General features: G+C 51.3%; 1 protein-coding gene across 2 annotated transcripts in view; it reads right to left on the bottom strand.

Moving 5' to 3' along the window:
• CHST3 (carbohydrate sulfotransferase 3) overlaps positions 9,330-24,900 on the bottom strand; it is a 40,597-nt gene continuing 25,026 nt past the window's right edge. For both annotated transcript variants that reach the window (XM_001928637.4, XM_005671049.3), the window contains 2 exons: positions 16,757-16,978; positions 9,330-15,487 (listed from right to left, as the gene is read on the bottom strand). In XM_001928637.4, coding sequence (XP_001928672.1) covers positions 14,167-15,487; positions 16,757-16,896 — 1,461 coding nt within the window. In that variant the 5' untranslated portion in view covers positions 16,897-16,978 and the 3' untranslated portion in view covers positions 9,330-14,166. The remainder of the gene's footprint in view (positions 15,488-16,756; positions 16,979-24,900) is intronic.

Below are 24,900 nucleotides of genomic sequence, written 5' to 3'. Positions count from 1 at the left end.
CACATAGTACGTGCTCAATAAATCATACCAGTTGTGACTATCTGGAGGGTTTTGAGAGAGGTATTTTGAGTGGGGAACAATATTACAAATGTACACTTGCTTAACATGTTCTTAAATACACAACCAGAAGTTCCTCCTTCGTGGCTCAGTGGAAACAAATCTGCCTAGCATCCGTGAGGATGCAGGTTTGATCCCTGGTCTTGCTCAGTGGGTTAAGGATCTGGCGTTGCCTGAGCTGTGGTGTAGGTTGCAGACCCAGTTTGGATCTGATGTTGCTGTGACTGTGGTGTAGGCTGGCGGCTACAGCTCAAATTCGACCCCTAGCCTGGAAACCTCCATATGCTGCGGGAGCAGCCCTAAAAAGCAAATAAAAAATAAAAAACAAAACCAAAAAACCCCCCAAAAAGACACAACCAGTCTTGTCATTTCTGGGAAGCTAAATCATTAGAACTTCATTTTACTTTCTTTAGTCCCACCTCTGACCAGGCTCTTAACAAAATAGCTACCATTTATGAGCACTTACTATGCTCTAGGGCCCTTACATCTGTTATTTTACTTAATCCTTACAACAGCCCCCTAGGTAGATACCATGCACATCCCCATTTTACAGATGAGGGAACTAGCACCCAGACAAGTTGAATACTGTGCCCAAGGTCCCACAGTGAGGAAGCCGGCAGAGCCAGGATTTGAGATCAGGCTCCAGATTCCATACTCTTCTCCTCCTTGATACACAGAGTCTAATATTGGCAAAGATGATGGCATCGCTGTCTCTTTAAGTGCCCAACCTCCCTTAAATTCCACTTCAGTTTACTCTTCAAGAGGTTGCACTTGGCATTGCCAGGGCTCTGTGAGCAGCTCCCGAGGTAGACACTGAATCTCCTACAGCCCCTGAGAACAGATGCAGAGGACTGGATGCCAAGCCATCCAGGCCCCACCACTCTGTGCCTCTCTGCTGGATCCTGTCCCAGAGAGTTCAATGACCAGAAGTTTTGGCAGGGTCAGCCAGTGAGCTGTCTCCTGCTGATGTCTTCAGGGCTCCACTCTGCTCCCATGGCCACATGACCACAGGGCTCCACTCTGCTCCCATGGCCACATGACCACAGGGCTCTCCTAGGACAATGGAGAAGTCAGGACATCCACCACAGGACTGGCCATCCTGCTTCTGTGTCCAAGATGAACTGTGCTGCAGTGAGGTCCTGGGCCTCTTGAGGACACCAGTAGAGCTCAGGGAGCTGTCGCTGCAGATATGGACTGAGTTGTTGCATTGTCAAGGGCAGAATGGAGCTGGTAACTACCCTTGAACCAGTGAGGCCCAAACTACTTCAAATTGTGCAGTCCTGTCAGTCCTTTGCGGGGAGGGACTGACACGGATATGGGGTCTGATGGTGGGTTTTAGTTTTCCCTGATGAGGAATGTATTGATACAGTGATTACAGATTAAGATACATCAGAGTCACTGATTAATTTCCAGTGAAGTGATACTGAGTCTGCTGGGCACATCTGACATGGAATGTCTGTTAGGGCACAGACTGTGCCTTTTATTTCTATGCCCTGCAGCCCGACGTGGGGACTGGCATACTACAGGCACACAGCCACCCTTTGTTGGGCTGAACTGTTTCTGCTACTTTCTAGCTCAGCAAGTTCCTTAAACCCTGCTGAGCCTCAGTTCCTTTACCTGTGAAATGGGGAAAAATTCTACCCAGAGGCGAGGCGTACAGAGGGGTGAGTAATAAATAATGAGCAGGTCCTCAGCACAGTGCCTGGGTCATAGTAGGAGCTCAGGAAATGGTTGTTAAATGAAAGTACCGCCAAAAGATGGAAACAACCCAAGGGTCCATCAACTAACAAACTGATAAACGAAATGTGGTATAGCCATACAATGAACTCTTAGCCGGAAAAAGAAATGGCATCCTAATCCGTCCTATCACATGGATGAACCTTGAAAACATTATGTTAAGTGAAAGAAGCCAGACAAAAGAGGTCACATATTGTATGAGTCCATGTCCATGAAATGTCCAGGATAGACACATCCATAGAGACAGCAGATTTGTGGTTGCCAGGACATCTGAGGCTTTCCATTTAGGGTGATGAAAATGTTCCAGAACTAGATAGTGGTGATGGTTGTACCCTATGAATGTATCAAATATCATTATTAGTAAATGTGATGTGGATTTTTGTGTGTGTGTGTGTTTTTTGTTTTTTGTTTTTTGTTTTTTTTTTTGTCTTTTTGCTATTTCTTTGGGCCGCTCCCGCGGCATATGGAGGTTCCCAGGCTAGGGGTCTAATCGGAGCTGTAGCCACTGGCCTATGCCAGAGCCACAGCAACGCAGGATCCGAGCCGCGTCTGCAACCTACACCACAGCTCACGGCAATGCCGGATCGTTAACCCACTGAGCAAGGGCAGGGACCGAACCAGCAACCTCATGGTTCCTAGTCGGATTCGTTAACCACTGCGCCACGACGGGAACTCCTGTTTTGTTTTTTTGCTTTTTAGGGCCACACCTGCAGGATATGGAGGTTCCCAGGCTAGGGGTCGAATTGGAGCCGTGTCAGCCATGTCAGATCCGAGCCACATCTGCGACCTACACCACACCTCATGGCAATGCCGGATCCTTAACCCACTGACTGAGGCCAGGGATCAAACCTGTGTCCTCATGGATTCTAGTCAGATTTGTTTCCAATGAGCATGATGGGAACGTCTGTGATGTATGTGTCTTTTACAACCGTTTAAAAAAATGTTTATTCCAAGTGCCTCTTAAACTTCATCACCATTCATTCATTCAACCACCACTTGTGCTGTGTCCGGCACTATGGGAGACAATGTGAACACTGAGGGCTTTCACTGAGGCTTAACCACCGTGAAGGGGAAATTGAAGGGCACAACATCTGGAAGGAAGGCGTCAGGACCACTTCCCTGTAATGGGCTCCTTGGATTCCTACTTCCACAGACAAGTCTTGCCACATCTTCTCCGCTGCTTCTCTGGCCCCAGCTAAGCAAGACCCGTGCAGGAGGTAGCAGGCTCCAGGCCAAGTATGAACACACCTCCAGTTGGGCCAGCAGACCCCTCAGGGCCCAGGGCAGCGAGGGGGACATGCGGCCCCTCAGATAATGTTTTGTCTGAATTGATTTAAACCCAGATCCTCTTGGTTCTCAAGGGTCAGTCTCTTCACTCATAGACCGAAGGCAGAGGGCATTTTTTTTCCTGGAAGGGAAACTGCTTTAAAAAAAAATCCATATCAAGTCAGGGAAGAGAGACTGTTGAAACACAGAAGTGGAATTAATAAAAGCTTCTGAAAGGAAAGAGAAGGTTGGTTCTAATCACGCATCCAAACCCTGGGAGGTGCTCTGTGGGCCAGCTCAAGGTCTGTCCCTGGAAGCTTGGCACTGGTTTTCAGGATTTGTCCTGCAGGGGGCAGCCTGACTGCCTGAGGCAGATGCTGACCGACCTGTTCTATTTGGCCCCAGGTTCCACTATAAGCTCTATTTAGGCCTTCCGATAGCCTTCAAGATATTTGTTGATTCATTGATACTGAGAGGCATCCGGAAAAGGGCAAACATAGCAGGAAGGACCTCTGTCTTCAAGTCATTGCAGCCACTGTTTATTTAGGGCTCACCGTGAAATAGCCGCATGCACCCCTGTCCTTTGCATTGACATTATCTCACTTTACACATGAGCAGCCCAAGGCTCCGAGAAGGCAATTCACTGGTCCAAAGTCACATAGCTAGGACACCTTGCTGGAGAAGGGCAGACTCGGGCTGACTTTGAAAAGCTGGCACATAGGCTTGTTCTGTATGATCCCAAAGGGAAGCCTTTGGTTCTGGGCCTCCACAGCATTTTTGAAGCCCCTGCAGTCTCAACAGATCAAAGTGGGAGACTTGAAGCAAAAGATGGGACAGAAGGTTCTTCAAGAATAAGGGATGTGAATTCACATCCTAATACTACTGGTTGCATCACTTTCGGGTGCTGCTCTCATCTTATCTGTAAAATGGGATATAATTGATCAGGTGAGGCTTCACTCGATCTTTCAATGTCTCCCTAGGGCTCTTGGGGTCAAGTCCACTCTCATCTTCTTAGCATGGCTTATAGGCTCCTCCAGCTTTCTTCTCCAGCCTCCTGTCTTTTCAACACCTCACCCAGAAGAAGCTGTTTCTTGGTCCCCAGACGCTCCAAATCTTCATCCTCCTTGGTTTTTTACATACTGTCTCCTTGGCCACCCTGTGGAACTTTCCTGGGTGGGCCAGGATGGGATGGCATTGGACCAAGGCCCTGGGGATTGCCATGCTGATCATCGCAAGAGCACACCTGAGGGACCTGTTGTGTCCCACAACTGAGCAGCGCCTACTGTGTACATCAGATCAGAAAGAAGTTGAAAACTTTCCAGGGAGGGCAGCTGGCCCCATCCACCCTGCCTATGGGAAAAGCACCTGTGCTCCTCCTCACTGCTGCTTTTGGGCTCCCGCTCAGGTGGGCAGCAGCTGTTCTGGGTTAGGGGTGGGCAGGAGAAATCCAGGTGCATGTGGAAAGAGATGGCAATGGGGAAGTTGATGTGTCCGTGGTGTTCTGACTAGGCAGAACTCATGGTCTCCGGCGTAACCACATTACTCCCGAGGTCTAAGCGTTAAGGACCCCGCGATGGGCATTGTCAGGAAAGCCAACCCAGACCTCAGCATTCCACCAGGACTTTAAGCCGGGGTTTGAAAACAACTGCACCAGGACCTGGGGTGCAATCCCAATGAATGGAGTCACATCTGCAGCCCTCTTGGAATGTTTTCACACTTTAGAGAGACATGGATTCACAGAGAGGATGCTTCCGTTGGAAGTATAACACCAGTGCAGATGTTGTGACAAATGCTGCCTCATGTTGAGAGAACAGAGGGAGTGTGGGCCCCGCCCTGCTTCCAGCTGCTGTTCTTGTCGGGATGAGAACCCACGTAACCTACCACCCCAGGGAACCGGTGCGGTCAGGATCCTCCCCTCCCTCACACCTTACTTTTACAGTTTATTATAGGATCTTAAATATAGTTCCCTGTGTGGAGTTCCTGTTGTGGCGCAGCAGAAATGAATCCGACCAAGAATCATGAGATGGCCAGTTGGATCCCTGGCCTCACTTAGTGGGTCAAGGATCTGGTGTTGCCGTGAGCTGTGGTGTGGGTCACAGATGTAGCTCAGATCCTTCGTTGCTGTGGCTGTGGTGTGGCCCTAAAAAGCAAAATACAAATTAAAAATAAAAAAATATAGTTCCCTGTGCTATATGGTAGGATTTTGCTGTTTATTCATCCTATATATAATAGTTTGCCTCTGTTCATCTCAACTCCTAATCCTACCCTCCCCCACCCACCTCCCCCTTGGGAACCACATGTCTGTTCTCTGTCAGTTTCTGTTGCGTAGATATGTTCATGTTCATTTGTGTCATATTTTAGATTCGACATATAAGTGATATCACATGGCTTTTGTCTTTTTCTGACTCCACTCGGTATGATAATCTCTAGGTCCATCCAGGTTGCCCCAAATGGCATTATTTCATTATTGTTTTATGACTGAGTAGTATTCCATTGCGTATATGCACCCCATCTTCTTAATCCATTCATCTGTTGATGGACATTTAGGTTGCTTCCCTGTCCTGACTATTGTGAATAGTGCTGCTATGAACACTGGGGTCCACGTATCTTTTCAAATGAGTTTTGCCTGGATCTATGCCCAGGAGTGGGATTTCTGGATCATATGGCAACTCTATTTTTAGTTTCTTAAGGACCCTCCCTACCATTTTTTCCATAGTGGCTGCACCAATTTATATTCATTCCCACCAACAGTGTAGGAGGGTCCCCTTTTCTCCACAGCCTCTCCAGTATTTGTTATTTGTAGACTTTTTAATGATGGCCATTCAGAGCAGGGTGAGGTGCTGTTTTGATTTGCATTTCTGTAATTATTAATGCTAATGAGCATCTTTTCATCCTCATACCTTACTTGGGAAAGTTGCACTGGGCTCTGGAAGCTTCCACCCACTTCTATCTTCCTTCTTCTCTGGGCATGACAGCTTTTCTCGGAATTCTGGGATGTTGTTCTGCCAGCAGGGCAGTGCTGGGGAATTAATGCTTCCCGAAACAGCCTTCAGCCAAAGACTGACAGATCTTTGATGTAGGAATACTCTAGGCTCCCTCACTGAGGTCATTCCAAGGCTCAAGCTTTATGCTGCTTCCCGGAGCGTTCAGCTCCAATTGTCCAAGGCGGCAGCTTTGCTGGCCGTCTCCTCCCCTCCTCTGCTCCTCCCCTGCCAGGCTGTCTGCAGCTCCCACATAAACCATTTGCTCTCAAACCTTTGTCTCAGCATCAGCTTCTGGCGTAACTCAAACCAAGATGCCCGGTTTTTAAGAAGCAGCAAAAATCTGTTTTTTTGTATAAAAGCTCTTAATTTTTGAGTGTTGGCCTCTAATGCAATTGTTAAAAACAAAAGCAGAAGCTGCGTGGGCCACACAGCCACAGGGTAGATTTTGTCCGTGGCCAGTGGAGTGCAGCGCTATGCATGCTTCTGGGCCTGGTCTGACCCTGCATGTCCCTTAAATTCTCGGGCATGGTGGCTGTGGCTATCCTCATGGGTGTTCTTTCAGCAACTTGGCTGTCTTCCTCCCCGCATCTCACGAGAATGCCCCCTCCTCATTGTCATTCTCCCTCTCACCCTCCTTTCCTTCTTTCTCTCATTCTGATTTTCTTGGGCAAGCCTCTCCTGCTGGGCCTTTACTGCGTGCTTGCTCTTCTAATAAACTGCACTGCACCATTTAGCAAGGGATTTACTAGCTACTAGGGGATTACATCTCCAGGGAACTTGTTTAGTGTTGGTAACCTTTGTCCAGCTGTTGCAGAAACGGCCCCTTGAAGAATTACCCCAGGCTCTAGTTTCTCAGATCAATAGTGTTCCATGGTGTTTATGCCTGGCCTGCTTCTCCAGGGCCCCCACTCTCTGTGGGGGTCACCACATCTTTCGGGTAATGCCACCGAGGCCCTGCAGGTGTGGGTTGATTTGAGGACACCAGGGTTTTAAGCACCCAGGAGGTTTTATGACAGCAGCATGGATGCTTTGGGGCTGTGAACTCTGACCCACAGTGACTCTAAGGCTGCTACAGTCTGCACAGGCTGACTCTTGCTCCTGGCCTGCAGCTCTGTGAGAGTGATGGGGGGAGTGGGATGGAGCCCTGAAACCCCAGGCTTTTCCTCCCCAATCACTTCACCTACCACTTGCTTGTCTGCTTATCAGGGTTTTTAGTCCTAAACAGTTGCAGGTTTCTAAAAGTACTTGTTCTTTGCAGTGCCAAAGTATTGAAAATCTTGTTCGCAAAAAAAAAAAAAAAAAAAAAAACCCCAAAAAAACAAAAACGGTTTTCATGATAAAAGAATTCCACCCATAATAATTGGTTCTGAGTGAATCCTGGTAAGCCGGTTCAGTCAAAGGAAAGCAGGGCTTTTCAGAGCCTTTGAGATGCTAATGTGCCCTGTACCTTCTTAAGAGAGGTTAGGTGACTACAGTTCTTCCAAAAACACTTGGGGACGCTCTGCTGCAGATTCCAGGGGCCTGGCAGGGCTCCATGAGCAAGTGGCACAGGCCCAAGGCCTCTTTCTGCCAATGAGCAAACTGCCTGCTGGGATGGCTCCAGCTGGCTGCCCCTCCCTCAGAAACCCCGTGGGGTGCCCAGCTCCTTCCCAGCATTGATAACCTGGGGTGTAGAGGTGGAAGGTTCAGGAGCCCAAAGAGGTCTGGAAGGGGAAAGAGGCTCGGCCTGGGCTGGTGATTGAGGGGTGCGTGGGTGGGGAGGTCTCAGGCTCCTCTGCTCTGTGATTAGGGTGATTCGTTTCTCTAGGGGGTCATTTGTGGTAGGAAACAGCTCAGAAATTAAGCTAAATATATCTAGCTCCCAGAAGACTGGAGACAGCAGTGGCACCTGGCTGGGGGCGGGGCAGCCGAGATTCCACTCAGGTTGGGCTGTCCCCATGCCGACTCGTCTATTTTAAGGGTTGGGAGGAAAAGTGGGTGAGCATTCCAGGTCTGGCCTGGGTGAAATGACAGAGATACATGTTTGAATTGGGGGACAGGGGTCTCATTCCCTCATATCATGCCTTGTTCTGAGGTCACCCCCTTACCTCAGTGACCATTGTCCCCGGAGCTCAGCTCTTCTCTGCCTCTTCATGGCTGCTGTTCTTCCTGCTCCCCCTCTGTCCCCACACCCACCAAGCTCCACCAGCTCTGTCTTTCCTGTGTTCCCAAATGAGCTCTCTCCCTTCTCCCTATGGAAACCCTCATTCCCTCTGAGTGGCTGTTGGGAGGCAAAAGGGCGGGATTCTAATTTGCACTAAGTTGATATGACGGATACCAGCCATGTAATTGCATCAAATTTCTCAGCTGAAAGCATGCTTAGCAATCTCACGTGGTTTTTGTTGAAGGCCAAACGAATCTCAAGCACACTTTCAACATGTGAAGCAGATTAACGCACAGTTGCTCAGAGTGAGAGCGCACGACCTGCCCTTACAGCTGACTTGAATCCCTAAAGGGGCTTTTTGGGGAACAGCTGTAAACTCCTAATTACACCTTTCATTCTAAAGGAAACTGGGATACAGATGAAGGGAAGTGACTTGCCCAAGGTCACAGGGCCAGATAGTGGCAAAGCTGGGACTTGGTCCCAGGTCCCCTGACCTCTAGCTAATATTTCTCTCCCTGCCGGATGAAGCCTGGGTATTTACCTCTCAGATCTCATCCTTGCAGCCAGCTCCAAACAGTTATCACCAGCTCTGCCACTCTGGTAACATAAAGAACATTCATCACACCCCTCGCCCTTAGCCATACTTCCCTTGTGCCCTTGGCGGTAGAGAGGGGTTTCTCTGAACTGCTTCATGCTGGAAGCTACCCCTTTCATACTGCGGCTATTTTCTTTCCTATTGATTTTTTTTTTCTAGTTTCCCCCCAGCTTTATGGAGACAGAATTGACATACAAACTTTCCTGTTAATTTTTCTTTCTTTTTTTTTTTGTCTTTTTGCTATTTCTTGGGCCGCTCCTGCGGCATATGGAGGTTCCCAGGCTAGGGGTCCAATTGGAGCTGTAGCCACCGGCCTACACCAGAGCTACAGCAACGCAGGATCCGAGCCGCGTCTGCAACCTACACAACGGCTCATGGCAATGCCGGATCGTCAACCCACTGAGCAAGGGCAGGGATTGAACCCGAAACTTCATGGTTCCTAGTCGGATTTGTTAACCACTGCACCATGACAGGAACTCCCTGTTAATTTTTCCAACCCAAAGGCTCTTAGGAATAAATGCCAAAAAGAGGGCAGAGACACATGTCAGATTTTGCTCATTGCATGTTTTCATTTTTAATTAAATAAATCAAGTAAGCCATCAAAGTGATGGGTTCACATTCTGTTCTGCAAAGCAGATCCTGATTGGCCGTGGTCACCAGTTCATGGAAGGACAGCCCCTGTGTTTCCAGGAGATTGTAGCCACGGCAAGAACACCTGGGACATTGATGGCGATGGGGCTGGGAGCAACGTGGCTGAGCAGACTGAGCTACGTGCTACACATACACGTGTGAACACATATGTACATTACCGTGAAGGGGGTGCCCTGTACCATGTGACCATGAAACATGACAGAGGGCTGACGTCTTGGGAGTAAGCTTGGGAGTAAGCGTTGGCAGGATCTGGGAGGGAGTAGGGGAACCAGGCGGACTTGGCTTAGAAAGTACAGATGAAATGGAGATGTTAGGGGGAGCCCAGTTCAAGCCCAATGTTAAAAGAAGCAAGGTACGTAGGTCTTTACTTGACAAATACAAATAAAATACCTGGTCTACAATATGAACTAGGCCCTGAAGATGTCCCTTGGAAACATGACTAATTAATCCCCATGCATAGTATGGAATGACACAGGTCACAAGACCAAAGGATCTTGAAGTTCTTAAGACATCTGCAGTTGCCAATTCTGCTTCAACCTTCTGAGGTAAAGAGCAGCTTCCACTCTTCTTGAAACCATGGCAGTTGAAAGGCCATATGGCTGCATTTGGGAAACCCTGGGCCTCCTCCCTCCCTTCTAGCTGAACCATGTCCTAGGCATCTTCACAGGAAAACCCATCACCTTTGGATCTCAGAGGAGGTTCCTTTGTTAAGTTTGTGCAGATCGACAAGATCTACTTGGCTTCTGCAGGCATCTCTTCCCCCACCCCACCCCGCCTCCCTCCCTGCTGCAGAAACCTATCCCTCTGAGACCCACCTTTGCTTTCAGCCTTTGGGGGTGGGTGTGAGAAAGGACGGCCTTGGGGACACAGCTATCCAGTCCTCTGCCTCTGTCCTTCCTAATCCAGGGCCTATTTATTATGGAGCAGGGCCCATAATCAACTAACACAGGACCAGGGCTAGAAGAGACCTTTCACAGTCAGGGCCAGACTGTCTGATGCTTACATCTCCCATCTGCTGTCTAGGCCACACATACATCTTCTGAGACAAGGATCCTCTGGAGCTTGTTCAGAGAGCAGAGGTGGAAGGGAAAGACGCTGTTGTCATGGGTTGGGTGGGCTCTGTTAGGGGTTTGGTCAGCAGCTGCCTCCTTAGACCAGCCTAGGGCATAGCTCCCGGGTTGAGAGAGCTGGCAGACAAACACTTTTTCCTGTTCGTTTTGTTACTTATTTTCAAGTGAGTGCATCACATACAGGAACAAAAGGCTAGTGTTTACCCACATCTCTTAACCTTAGTAATAACTTTGTGATAACCTGTAGCTATTACAGAGATCTGCACATCTGTCTCTTCTTTTTCCCTCTCCATGGGACTCAGGAATCCTGCCCCTCCACCAAAAAAGAAAAAAAAAGTCTGCTCCCAAAGATCCATCTTCCCGTGTCCTCAGCCATTCCAAGGTTTATAAACAACGTTCAGAGGAGAAGCCAGGAATGGGCAGCAGTGGCGACGGCCTGAGGGTGTTAGACACTGCCCTGTCTCACCAAGGCTTGAAATGGTCTGAACTATTTTTATAGGCAGGGCTAAAGAGGTCTTCATGAAGAAAAAAGAAAATGAGTAAACGCTCATTGCTGAATGAACCTCTTGTTCCGGGGAAGCTGGCAGCTGGCAGAGGTGAGGCCTCAACACTCCCTCTGTCTCCAGGCAGGTGGGTGCTGCGGAGGGGAAGGCTCCTGGGGGGAGCCAGCGCAACCAGAGAACCAGGGCTGGCCTCGCTGGAAAGGAGGCACTAGCTCCCAGCGGGCCCACCTTCCCCAGCCCAGCTCCCTGCGGAAAACCCCTCAGGCATGACACCCACCAGGTCCCAAGGAGTCAGCGCACCCTCTCCTCCTTAATCCCCAAGGGTTCCCAGAGCATTGCGGAGCCCAAGGCCACACTCTCTTGAGTTGCGTCCTATTTCAGACACCTGGGCAAAGGTAATACAGCAGAAAGGGCCTTACTGTTGCATCGTCGAGTCAACGAGAGGAAACTGAGCTAAAAAAAATACCCTGCAGCCATCGCGACTCCCATGCTCTCAGTTCTGTCCTCTCGTGTATTCTGAATCATCTTGGAGTGTCCTTGTATGTACGAAGTGGATGGTTTCTATTATTATTGTTTTGTCTTTCTTGATTTGGGTACAGCTTTGAGTCTCTGCAAATAATAAAATATTTTGTCTCTTCTTTTTCACAAAATAAATAAATTAAGTCAACCTGCAGTGTACAAACAAACTGTCAATGTCCTGAGAAGTCCCAAAGGTCCATTCTCGGCACAGTCCTCAGAGCTCAGGGGTGGAGGCTGTGGCCCCAGAGACATAGGAAGGAAAGAAGGAAGAAGTCCACTGTCCACACTAGGAGGGCCCCCCCAGGAAGGGCCCCGATAGAGGTGCCTGCCTCCCACCCACCCACGTGGGGAACAGTAAAGGGAGCAGGGCAGGGGCTGGGGAAGAATGGCCAAGCACTTCTGGGCCTGCCAGAGACATCCTGGCTCCATTCGGCCCCAGAATCAAGTTTTCAGAGCTGGAGTACCTTTGGACCCCAAATTAGAGCCAGCTCCCTGCACAGTTCTTGGACTAGAAAACCTAGAGACTTCCTTGACTGGCTGAACCCATGATGCTGGAGACTCAGCAGCTCAAATGCACCAATTGCAGCGGATCCCACAAGATGGCTGCTGTCCTCACCTTTTCAAAGGCTGGCTTCCTGCCAGTTCACAGCCCTCCCTTCCCTATGGCAACAATAGCTGGACTCAGAGTCTGTATTTCTCTGCTGTCCTAATACTCAAAACAAAACTCAGCCCTCTAGGCTTGACAATGGGACGGATCTGATACAGAGGTTGTCCAGGAAATCAGCGGCAGCCCTTAGTGAACTGTTACGTTTCCTGCAAGTTCTGAGGTGGTACTGAGTTCCATGCCCTGGTTTGGGATGGGAGTGGGGAAAAGCTTGCACTTTGGGAACATGTGTTGCTTGGTCATAGGCCCCTGACCCTCCCCCCGAAATATGTTAGGACCTGGGAGAGATTTTCAAATCTGGTTTCTGGGGGAGGGGGTGAGGTCTGCTAATTTATGCTGCCTCTGGACATGCAGCAAAGAATGCTGGTGGTTTCTGAGATTTGTTCCACATGGGTTCAAACAGGGAAGCTGTGGGGCACTATGGGCTGCCATGTGGCCACCTAGGCTCTGATCCTTCTGGGGGAAGGCTCCTCCTCCTCCTCTCCCTTCAGCAGGAGCCAGAGGGCTCCCCAGTGGTCCTCCCAGCCCCCCTCAGCCCCTCAAGCCCAAACTCCTTCCAAGCAGCACTCCTGCAGAAGCAAACCTGAAAACACTGCCTCCAAACGAGAGACTAAACCATAAATAACTTAAAAACAAACAAAAAAACACTCAGCTCATCCCACATTGAGCAATACTTTTCCCAGGGCCCTAAAGGAGGAATTCTGAACACTAACCACATAACCATGACAATCAACCATGTGGCTGACCTCTGTCCCATCGTCTTAGCGGAGGGGTAGCCTAATGTGACTTCTCCCTTGAGAGCACCCTGTACTTTCTTCTGGGCCCTGCCCCACAGAGGCCTGGCTGCAAATGACAGAACTTTGTGAGCAGCCTTTTGCCTCCTGGGACCACAGATGCTCCTGTCAGTCAGGCCTGATGCAGCCTTCACATATGGACGTTCTCTCAGTGAGCTAGCTGAGCTGGGACCAGGCCTTCGGGCTACAATCACATGAGGGTTGCCCATTTGGAAACGTGCTGCCTGCTCGCAGCAAGGACGTGACTGGGTCAGAGGAGGTAGCCACGAGAATCTAATGTGGGCAGAGGCATGGACTTGGCAGTTCTGTATCCACATTCAACCTCAAACTTGGATGGGGACCAGGGTCATGGTCCATGACGGTATTGTTCTACCACCCCACGATAACTCTACAAATGTAACTAAAGGCTCCTCTATGGTAGGTGATACAGATAAACCCTGTGAACATAGAGCAATGGAGAAGCTTATCTGTGTATATGTTTGTGCATGTGTTTGTGGGTTTTTTTGTTTTTCCGTGTGTGTGGCTTGAGTGTAGGTGTTTGTCTTTACATGTGTATGTGTGTTTCGTAGTTCTCTGTAGAGCTGATTTCACCCCTCCCCAAGGTCCCATCCAGGCACACCAGATTAAGGAGAAATTCAGAAACTAAAAGATTGACACTGAGCACAGCAGGGGGGTCTGACGACCACTAGTTAGTGCCCTGAACTCCTTCTGGTTGTTATGTATTTGTGGACTCGGGCCCACAGGGTCTAGGGGCATCTATGCCTGTTTCATGTATGTTTCGTGTGTGAGAGAGAGAGAGAGAGTGTGTGTGTGTGTGTGTGTGTGTGTGTGTGTGTGTATGGGAGAGACAGGAGAGAAAGAATTGTCAGTAGGCCCAGGCCAGCCTGGGTCTGCTCAGGAGACCACCATCCCTTCGGTCTGGGTCTGACAGCCCTCAAAAGGACCAGCCACTGTCTTGTGCTCAGCAGAAGCCCCAGGCCGGCAGCTGCAGCGGGCAGGCGGCCTGGGAAGCGGGCAGGCTGGGGGCTGAACTTCTACAGCCGAGGCACCGCCTACTCTCCCCCCCCACCGCTTCCTGCGCTTCCCGCCCGCCCACTGCGGGCGCTGTGGTCTCCCCCCTCGCCTGGGTGAGGCAGGCAGGACGGGACTATCACCAGGAGGGGTGCTCTTCGCCCCGGGCCCCCTACGTGACCCAGAAGATGCCACGCTCCTCCAGCAGGCTGACGGAGCGGTTGGAGAGCGAGGCAGCATCTCGCACGGGTTTGTAGCCGAACAGGCGCATGGCGGGGCCGCAGGCAGCCTGCACCACCTGCGCCAGCTTAAAGGGCATGCTGAAGCGCCACTTCTCAAACTGCTCCGAGGAATTCTTCTGCGTGGAGTAGATGCCGTCGTGGGCCGCCTGGGTGTTCTTCTGGATCCAGTCCTCCACCTGCGGGGTCAAAGGGATGCCCGCAAAGCGGTACATCTCCTGGGCCTTCTGCAGCGGCCTGAGGGCCACGTCCTCGTAGCGTACCAGCATGTAGCGGCCCCGCAGCCACGCCGGCTGCTTCAGACCCAGCTCGGCGGACAGGCGGATGCTCTCACAGTTGCCCCTCAGCCGTTGCACCTCCTCCTCCCTCAGCTGGTCCTGTCCCTTGGCCAGCCAGTTCTTCCAGGTCTCGTACTTGTCGGCGAAGGCCACCATGCGGGAGGCCAGCACCGCGCGGGGGTCCCGCACCAGCTGGATGACGCGCAGGTCCAGCCGGGGGTCCTCGGCCAGCGGCTGCAGGAACTCCAGTTGCCGGATGCGGACAGCCTTGACCGCCATGTGCTCCTTGCGGCGGCAGGCCTCAGAGGCCAGCGTCATGTTGAGGGGGCCGCAGCGGCGGTTCTTGCAGGGGTACTTCTCAAAGACCTTCTTGACGAGGGGCGTGCAGACCGGGTCCTCGCAGAGTGACTGACTGGAGCCCCGGCGGAACACGAACTGGGTCAGGTGGTCCTCTGGCAGGGGGGTGATGAAATGCTCCAGGATGTACAGGTCGCACAGGAAGAGCTGTTTGAGCACGTCGCGGTAGACCAGGGCCGAGCCTGCAGCGTTGGCACCCCCCTGCTCGAAGGACACCGTGCGCTCAATGTGCCACAGAGGCTCGAAGAGGTAGAAGATGTTGCCCTGCTGATTGAAGAACTCGCCCACAAACGAGGAGCCGGTGCGCGTGGTGGCCATGAGGAGCACATGGCGCCGGGGCGGGGCCTCGGCGGGTGGGCGTGGCTCCTCCTGCTCCTGTTCCCACTCAGCTGCAGCCTCTTCCTCCTTTGCCCCGGCTGCCTCCTCCTCCTCCGCCTCCTCCGGTGGTTCCATGCCCAGCTGTAGACTGAGGTTTCGCATGCGGCTCTGCAGCTGCTTGAAGGCCGAATCCAGCTCACTCAGGGACAAGAGGGATGCGTTCTCAGCCAAGACCAGGGCTGGGTCCGTGCTATTGGCATCTACCAGCGATTGGGGGATCTGCTTCAGCTTGTCCGAGACCCTGTGAGCACAAAGGGATACCGGGGTCAGTGACTGACTGCGGACGCCATCCTCTGTGCCACCATCAGGAGCGGCCCAGGCTGATTACCCAGAAGCCGACTCTGAGGCAAGCATTTGAGTGTAAGTAGTTTGTTTGGGACAGGATCGCAGGAAGGACTGGTAGAGGGGTAGGAACGTGAGGCAGGAAGGAAAGGAAGTCCATAATGATGAGCAGGCTACCCCTGTGGGCAAATCACTCTGCCAGAGGAACTCCGGGAGACAGTGTAGAGAGAACACACCTCAGGATTTTCTCAGCCAAGGGGTGTGAAGCTCCCAGCTGGCCTTGGCTAAGGGCTGCTTCCAGAGGCATTTACTCCCCAGAACTGGACTTCTGGCTTGCCAGTGTGCAGGTGGAGAGTAGAATGTCTTCAGGTGGACAGTTGCAGGGGCTTGCAGTAGAACCCAGTAGGCACAAACTAGAACAGCCCATTGCTGGGGAACCCAGGCAGGGTGCTGACACAGTGCCTACTACACAGGCCAATTCCTAACCTACCCATCTCGGTTGGTGCTTTCTTGCAAGTGTTGTGCCTGGACGAGGAAGTCTATGAAATCTCTGTCTAGCAGGCCCCACAAGCAGGGCCGCTGCGCACAGAGGTACACTGCCAACTCTAGGGGGCAGCATTCCCAGCCTAGCCTTGTGAGTGCACACCCCTGGAGTTGAGCAATACACAACCTGGGCAGCTGCCCATGGCAGCCCTGCCCACCAGGCTGTCTGTGCCAGGACCCTGCCCCACCCTCGTCCATGGCTTCAGATTGGTCTAGGGGATGTGCTGTTGACGTGGGTCATCGTCGTCGTCGTCATCATAGGCCAGGAAGTTAATTAATAATAACCTCGGCCAGCAAGTACAGGACACCAGCTAGGTGTCAGGCACTGGGCCACATGTTTTTTACATTTTCTCTTTTAATCTTTGCAACAAGGCAGGTCCCATCGTTATCCACACTTTACAGAAGAGGACCTTAAGACAGAAAAGTGAAATAATTTGTCTAAGTTGTCACAGCTAGAAAGGGCCAGAATCAGGATTGCAACCCAGGTTACCTGAGTCCAGAGCTCAAGTCCCACCCCTGTGCAGTCATGAGGATGTGGGCATGACTTAAATGCCTGGGCACAGGAAGGGCTTGATGATTGCTAGCTGAAGGATTGCCTTTGAAGGTCCACAGAGAGCCCTGCAGCTACTTCTCTGCCCCCACCCACCCCAGCTCGATAAGGAGGACTTGTGCTTGCATCCCTCACCTTGATATGATTTTATTTTCCTTTTCAATGAAGACAAAAACCACCACCACAAAAGCCAGGAAAAGGGCATATTTGCTCCTCATTCTCAGGCTGTGCAGAAAGTGTCGGCAGTCCTGGGGCAAAGTGAATCCTTTCTCCATGGGGAAGGGTGGGGCCGTGGGCACTCAGCTCGGGGGCATCACTCAGGACCTGGCTCTTCGTTCAGGTGGGGGACACCTGGGCCTGTGGAGAGACGGGCGGTCAGGATACCCTTGTCCGTAGATGAGAACAAAGAGGAGCTTTTCTACTAGACGTTAGGGGACCCGCAACCCTGCTTAGCGGCCAGAACCCCAGACCCCCTCTCCCAATGGATTGTGCCCCAGAGACTTGAAATCAGCTCATTTGAAATACTAATGAACCTTCTGATTCATCCACATCACTTCCATCAATTTATACTTTGACCTCATGTATGGCTCAAAGGCAAGTACATGGAAAAGAATGGTTCTTGCAGTGTACACACTTGCAATAGCAACAGACTGTAGACATCTAGATTAAAAATGATGGAGCAGGAGCTCCCGTTTTGGTGCAGCGCAAACAAATCTGACTAGGAACCATGAGGTTGCATGTTCGATCCCTGGCCTCGCTCAGTGGGTTGAGGATCTGGCATTGCTGTGAGCTGTGGTGTAGGTCGCAGACGCAGCTCGGATCTGGAGTGGCTGTGGTGTAGGCCAGCAGCTATAGCTCCAATTAGACCCCTAGCCTGGGAACCTCCATAAGCCGCAGGTGTGGCCCTAAACAAGCAAGCAAGTAAACAAACAAAAATGATGGGGCAAACAATTATTATGCAGCCGCAAAGAATGAGGTCGATCTAATGCTGATGTGAATAATCTACTATATATATATATATATTAAACATAAGCAAGCTGCAAGACAGTGTGTGTTTATATGGGGTAGGGTTTCTTAGCCTCAGCACATTCACATTTTGAATCAGAGAATTCTTTGTGGTGGGGGCTGTGCTGTGCATTGTAGGATGTTTAACAGCATCCTTGGTCTCTGCTCATTAGCAAACGGTAGCATCCCCTCTGCTCAGATGTGACCATGAAAAATGTCTCCAGATACAGAGTTCTCCTGGGGTGCAGCAGGTTAAGGATCTGGCATTGTCACTGCAGGGGCTCAGGTCCCCAGTGTGGCAAAGTTTTGATTCTTGGCCTGCGAACTTCCACATGCCACAGGTGTGGCAGGGGGGACCAGGGTGGGGGGAAGTCTCCAGATATTGTCAGATATCCCCTGGGCTTGGGGTGGGGGGAGGTGCAAAATCATTCTAGGTTGAGACCCTCTGATGTAGTGTGATCCCATTTGAAAAAAAAAAAAAATTAAGGGAGAGAAATATATATGCTAGAAACCAAAAGACTGTGACTACAGGACACACAAGGCCTTGTAAAAAAGGGACAGGTACATCAGCAGAGGAGGGTGGCGTGAGTTTTACCCTTTGCTGTGTAACATTGTGCACTGTTAGAAATTTTACCATGTGGCTGTATACATTTTTTTTTTTTTTTTTTTTTTTAGCTAACTGAAGGTTTTCTACCACTGCATGTGAATTCTAACAAAATCCTTCACATGGCCTTGGCCTTCAGGTCTCAGCTTCGTAGGGCGGCTTCCCCCAGGATAAGTTAGGACTCCCTTGGCCCCACCACAGTACAAAGACTCTCTGGAGCACCCGAGATTTTGTCATAAAGCAGACCCACTTGTAATGACTTGTTCAGTGCTAATCATCTCTTCCTGGAGGATGGGGAGTTTGTCTGGACCCCTCATTATCCCTTAGCAACTGGGCCAGCCACACAGGAGATGCTCATGCATGGTGGCTAAATGACAGAATGGTTAAAGGGTTAAATGACTCTCAACAGAAAGTGTATATAATTTTTAAAGCCAGAGCAAATACACCATTGCCTGATGGAGCCGGAATCGCCATTTCTTTCATTCTTCCTTTCCCTCTCTCTCTCTCTCTCTCTCTCTCTCTCACACACACACACACACACACACACACACACACACGTCCCACACCACAAGCTCCAGACTCCAGCACAAGCCCCTTCTTCTAAAAGTCTATACCGTTTGTCCATAAGGATCCCCATCCATGGGAGGCAGTCTGCTCCAAGTTTGGAAAAATCTTATTGTGACCTCATATGCGGCATCCAGGACCATCCTTCTTTCTGGGAAAGATGCATTTTTTTTTTCCCAAGCTGATGCTGACATGGGGAGTGGGAGGGCAGGAAGGAGGGTCCCAGGGCTGCACATTCGACATAGAGTGGAAGTGGCTTCAGGGAGAGAAAAATCTCTCCTCTGGGGAAAGCAGTGAAGCTGGAGTTCTGCTTGTGAGAAGACAGACATGCACCCTGGCCACTAAGTAGAGGTCCCCAGCTGTGTGGGGCAGAGCAGTGGTGGGGTAGCGGGCAATTCTCTCTGGTGGAATGCTGGGGTGCTTCGTGAGTGGGGGCAGGTGGCAAGAAGCCAGGTGGGGAAGAGGGTGGCAAGGCCAGTTCAACGGCCACTGAATATTCCTGCCTCTTCCTAATTCTTCTGAGCCATTTCTCATGTACTCATTAAACAAGTATTTCCTGAGCACCTAGTATGTGCCAGTTTAGGCGCTAGGGATACAGCAGTGAACAAGCAGACCTGGCCCATACCCTTGTGGGGCTTATTCTCTGGTTTAAAGAGCCAACTAGAAGGATATGGATAGTGAAATTTACTGAAATTTATAAAATTAGCCGTCTGTGCCTGGTGCCATGCTAAGCCCTTGCTTGATTTGCAAAACCTCTATTTGGTAGCAACTATCCCATTTTACAGATGGGAAACCGGAGTTGAGGAGGTTACATAATTTGTCCAAGGTTCCTCCTGTAGCAGCCTGATCAGCCCTCCCAGATTTGGGTCATTCCAACCTCTTGATGTTCCACAGCGACACTGCCTCCCTCCCCTACCCATGTAGCATGCATGGTATTGCCTTCCAGCTGATGGTTTGTCTCCCTCTTGTTCTCAGACTGCAAGTTCTCTGAAGTCAAGACCAGCATCCAGAACAGCACCCGGCCCATGCCAACTGCCCAGTAATCACTGGTGAGTCAACCCATTAAAGCTGGTGCCTGGCAGACTGTCAGTTCTCAGCTGAGAGTCGCTTGGGTCTGATGATGCGAGGGAAGCCAAAGGAGCTGGGACCAGAAGTCCTGGGCTCCAGTCCTTCCTGCATGTCTACCAGGCTGTGTGGCATTGTGTAAGTGACTGACCCTCTCTGTGCCTTAGTTTCTTCCCTGGTAGCATGGAAAGGGCGGTTCCTACTGCATAAAGTTGTTGCAAAGAGCAGTGTCTGGTACACGGGAAAGGCAGAAAAGAGACGGGCATGGGGTAAGGGGAGCTGCCTTCGCTGGCCTCTCCCTTCTGGGTCTAACATCTTTGGTAAGACTTAGAAGTTTGGTTGTCACGATGACAAAGCTCCTGAACCTTCTCCTCCCCTCCCTTCCAGGCATTGTTTCTATTTTTGAGTTGCTGTCCCAGTTTCTCCCCCCCCCCCCCATAATACAGGGTTCCTGTGAACCTTCCTGGCATTGCCCTAAAAGGAAGAAGCAAGGGTGAAAACTCCCTCTGAATGAAACCCCAGGGAGACTCTTGGCTCCTCTGCCCCAGCCCAGGCAGGCTGCCGCTAGGGTTAGCTTTGAGAGGCCAGCAGGAGAGGGGGCAGGCAGGAAAGGGAGGTTTAGAAGTCCCCAGACCCAGGAGAGAGCAGAGGGTCACAGATGCCAGGAGGTCACAGGGTCATGAGGGAGGAGGACAGGGCTGGGATGATGGTCACTCAGGTGGAACCTGGCCTATAGGAGGCCCTTTGCAAGAAGTGGGTCTGTGACATCTGCGACACTGGACAAACCTTTGTGCTACCTCTCTCCCCAAATCCGTAGTGCCTTCCTTGTTTAGCTCATGGGAAGAATGAAAAATCTCTTCCTTTTCTTGCTGGATGCTGTCTCCCAGGGAACTAGTCCATAACTTTCCTCCCCCCAGCAGCCAGCAGTAATGTGACAGCCTAAGGAAAAAGTGGTGTCCTTACTGGGATGCCAGTGGAGGCACCAGGGTCAATGGTGAAGAAGACCAGGGGTACTTGCCAACCCAGCTCCGCCTGGATGCAGCTGCCAGGGCAGCTGCCCTGGGCCCAGTTACACTCAGTACTCAGCTGTCCCCTCCTCTGGAGTCATTCTCTGATCACTGACCTCTTTCCATCACCTTCCCTCTCAGCATCCTGCTTAATTTCCTACCTGGGTGGAAACATTCTTGTTTACTGCCTAGTTCAGGCCCTGGAATCTGAGCTCCCTCAGAGGAGAGCTCCATGTCTGCTCCGTCTTTGTACCCTCAGCACCCAGGGTCCCAGCGCCCTGCTCCCTATGCCCCGGGCAGAGGAGGTGCCCCATAATACCTGTAGAGTAAACAGACGAATGCCTTTTCCAAAGCATTTAGCCCCGTGTGAGGTGCTTAATCATTCTAAGTTGATGGAAAATATAAAGAGGAAGAAGAAAAAGCCATTGTTCCCTAATGAACCACGTGTGTGCGCTGTGACCCCATGAGGCGGGTGTGCGCTGCCCTGAGTGTGTCCCACACGCATGAGCCGAGTGGCTGCTCTGGGTATAGTCTACGGGTGTGCGCTATGCGTGTGTACTCTGGGCACATCTTCATGCTTAGAGCTTCACATACACCAGTCTCTTGAATGATAGCAGTTGGGGATGCCTTTTTGAGGATAAAGAAACCAGCCTTGTGGCTTTCGGTTTCCAGCCTCTCCGGCCATGAGCTAATAATGGGGAGGGTGGAAAACAGCCAAGGATCCCAGGCAGTCTCAGTGGGGGAGCACTGGAAAGAAAGCAGGCCGTGACCTGAGACCCTCAGCTCTATTCCCCGGCCTGCTCTCCCCTTGGGGCCCTTTCTGCTCAGGCCTCCCTCGTGACCTGGCGAGGGGCCCTCACGAGAGAAGAGTTTTCTCCTCGGATGGCTCCCAGCCAGGCTCCCCGGGCCTTCCACTGAGGCCCCGGATGGACGGCAGCCCATCCCTGTCCCTCCCTCGCCTGGGGGAGGTGGGGTCCGAGAGTCTGCTGTGAATGGAGCTCTGATAAGGGACAGGCCCTGCCAGACGTTGCATCAGGCAGCAAAGCTCCACTCCCCTCGCTGCTCAGGGCCAAGAGCACAGCAGGGATTGGGGCCTCAGCTATGGCAGGCCCTGCTCCCTCTCCAGGGAGCCCTTTCACCAGGCGGGAGGAGGAGCCGCCTGGGCTGAGGGAGACCAAGAGAGGTGGAAGCAGCTCCCTGGGCAGAGATGGGAGCAGTGAAGCAAGGCCCCTGGAGGAAAATTCTGGACCAACTTATAGTAGCAGCCCTCAGGGGCCGGGAGGCTGTCCCAACCATGCTGTGTCACCAAATATCTGGGAAGGGAGACCTTGGGGTGTGTGTGTATTTCTGTGAGTCGTCTCTGGATCCCCTAGAGTGGAGACAGAGGACAGACAGGGAGAAGAGCCCACATGCTCATAGATGTGATCTCTGCTTGGGGGATGTGGCGTCCATCCAGGGGACTGTCCAGGCGAGGTTGTTGCACGTAGGGACTTCCAGAGATGGCTTGAGCTGTCGAGCTTAGTGTTCGACAGGAGAGTAAAAGCCCAAGAGTTGCTGGGCGAACCAGCAAGGGAAGGAAGAAGAGAAGGAGGGAGAGAGCAAGGAAGGGGAGGAAGGCCTGGCTGATGGATGCTCCCCCGGGGCAGCCAGGGCTGTCATTCCTCCTCAAGCCCCTCACATCCCAGGGCTCCAGCTTCCTCTCCCAAGAACAAACCATCTCAGACATCCAACCTCAGCCAAGACAGAGCCAGAGCAGATGCCTCCAAAGGTGGAGGTGTGTGTCCCCTGAGTGGCAGTGGACATCCAAGACCTTGTGAGAAGCCTGGATCAGAGCCATAACGTGGACCATAGGGCTGAAGGCCAGCCAGGTGGGGTGGGGTGGGGGCTTCCACAGACTCCCGGGGAACCAGCCCTGGCCAGGACAGACCCTGCTGCCCTTCAGCCCTGCTGTGCAGGGACACAAGAGAGCACACTCTTAACCCCCATTTGATACAGTCACTTCACCAGGGCCTGCCGAGCTGTGCAAATCCCAGTGCTAACAGCTGCATGGCTAAGGGGCCCTAGAGAACAGTCCCAGGCCTCCCTATCAGTGAAGGTACTTCCCACACTTCTCCACTGAACCCTGGGCCCTGAGCCAGGTCAGAGCAAACCCACTGCTCTGGGCTTTGCTATCCTTGTCCAGTCAGGAGCTACAGCAGAGCTTGGCTCCAAGATGCCCGCAGCCATGCAGCTGGGAGGCCTGGTGAGGAGTGTGCTAGCTTGTTTGGAACCAACCTGGACATGGGCCAAGACTCATGGCCAAGGATGGGCACCCTGCCCTAGAGAGTGAACGTGTGAGAAGTAACTTGAGTGTCTCAGCAGATGGGGCTGGCTGAGTAATTGCAGTGCACCGGCACAGTGAAAGCAAGCCATGCAGGAGTTAAAAATGTTGATGCACGACTTCAAAAACTGAATTTGTTGTATTCTTTAAATTTCTTTTTTTTTTTTTTTTTTGTCTTTTTAGGGCCGCACCCACGGCATATGGAGGTTCCCAGGCTAGGGGTCGAATTGGAGCTACAGCTGCTGGCCTACACCACAGCCACAGCAACATGGGATCCGAGCCACATCTGCGACCTACACTACAGCTCACGGCCAATGCTGGATCCTTAACCCACTGAGCGAGCCCAGGAATCGAACCTGCGTCCTCATGGATCCTAGTCAGATTTGTTTCCACTGAGCCATGATGGGAACTCCATATTCTTTACATTTTTAATGGTCATGCATATGTACCACTTTAGTTAGTAAGTTTTAAAATCTAATCTGAAACTTAAAAAGCGAAACGGAGGATTGCTTTAGAAGTGGTGTGGAAAACATACTGGAAGAAGGCAGGACCAGAGGCTGGGAGACCAGGGTGTCCCTTCTGTGTTGGTCCAGGAGAGAGGAGGCGGCCGGAGCAAGCAGAGGCCAAGTGGAGAAGAGGAAGAATAGACACATGGGACCTTAAGGTGGTACCTGTGTCGTGCCCAGTATGGACGACATTATGCTCATGAAGTGAAATGAGCCAGACGCTAAAGGACAGATCCTGTATGATTCCCCTTACATGAGGTACCTAGAAAAGCCAAATTCATAGAGACAAGAAGTAGAAGGGCAGTTGCCAGGCCCTGGGGGGACGAGGACATGAGGAATTAGTGTTTAATGAGGATACAGTGTCAGTCTGAGAAGATAAAAAAGTTCTGGAGTTGGAGTTCCCTTCGTGGCTCAGTAGTTAACAAACCAGACTAGGATCCATGAGGTTTCAGGTTCGATCCCTGGCCTCATGCAGTGGGTTAAGGATCCGGCCTTGCCGTGAGCTGTGGTGTAGGTCGCAGACACGGCTTGGATCCCACGTTGCTGTGGCTCTGGTGTAGGCCAGCAGCTCCAGCTCTGATTCGACCCCTAGCCTGAGAACCTCCATATGCCATGGGAGTGGCCCCAGAAAAGGCAAAAAGACCAAAAATAAATAAAAAAGAATGGTTAAAATAGTTAAGTTTATAGGATGTATATTTTCCACGGTAAAAAAAATATGAATTCATGAACAGTAGGCAGGGAGACAGAGGGCAACAGAGGACACTGAGAGCATCCCTGGTTCTCTCCTTGGACGGCAGACCTGTTCTCTGCTGCACCCACAGCACCCGGCACGTGGCAGAGCTGAGGAATGTTTGCGAAGTGAATGAATGGATTCACACACTGTCTTTAAGAGTGAATGTGGTTGCTTGTAGTTTCCTTCCCCCGTGCTAGTGGAATATTGGACACATAGAAGATGATTAAAATGCCACTGACTTTACAGATGGTGGGGGTTATGGGGAGTGGGGGGAGAGAGGCAGAGACAGAGACAGAGACTGACAAACATTCCAGAAAAGCCTGAACAAGGTAACAGTGACTCTTTACAGTTGTGGGCCCTCTTTGACTTTCTTGCTTTTACTTGTTGACTTTGAACCCTGTGACCTTAGAAAAGGAACTTAAACCTTGTGGTTTCCTCATCTGTAAATGGGATACTTACAGCATCTATCGTACAT

Source organism: Sus scrofa, chromosome 14 (assembly GCF_000003025.6).
Source record: "Sus scrofa isolate TJ Tabasco breed Duroc chromosome 14, Sscrofa11.1, whole genome shotgun sequence".
NCBI lineage: Eukaryota > Metazoa > Chordata > Mammalia > Artiodactyla > Suidae > Sus > Sus scrofa.
This window is presented reverse-complemented; position numbering and strand designations above follow the sequence as displayed.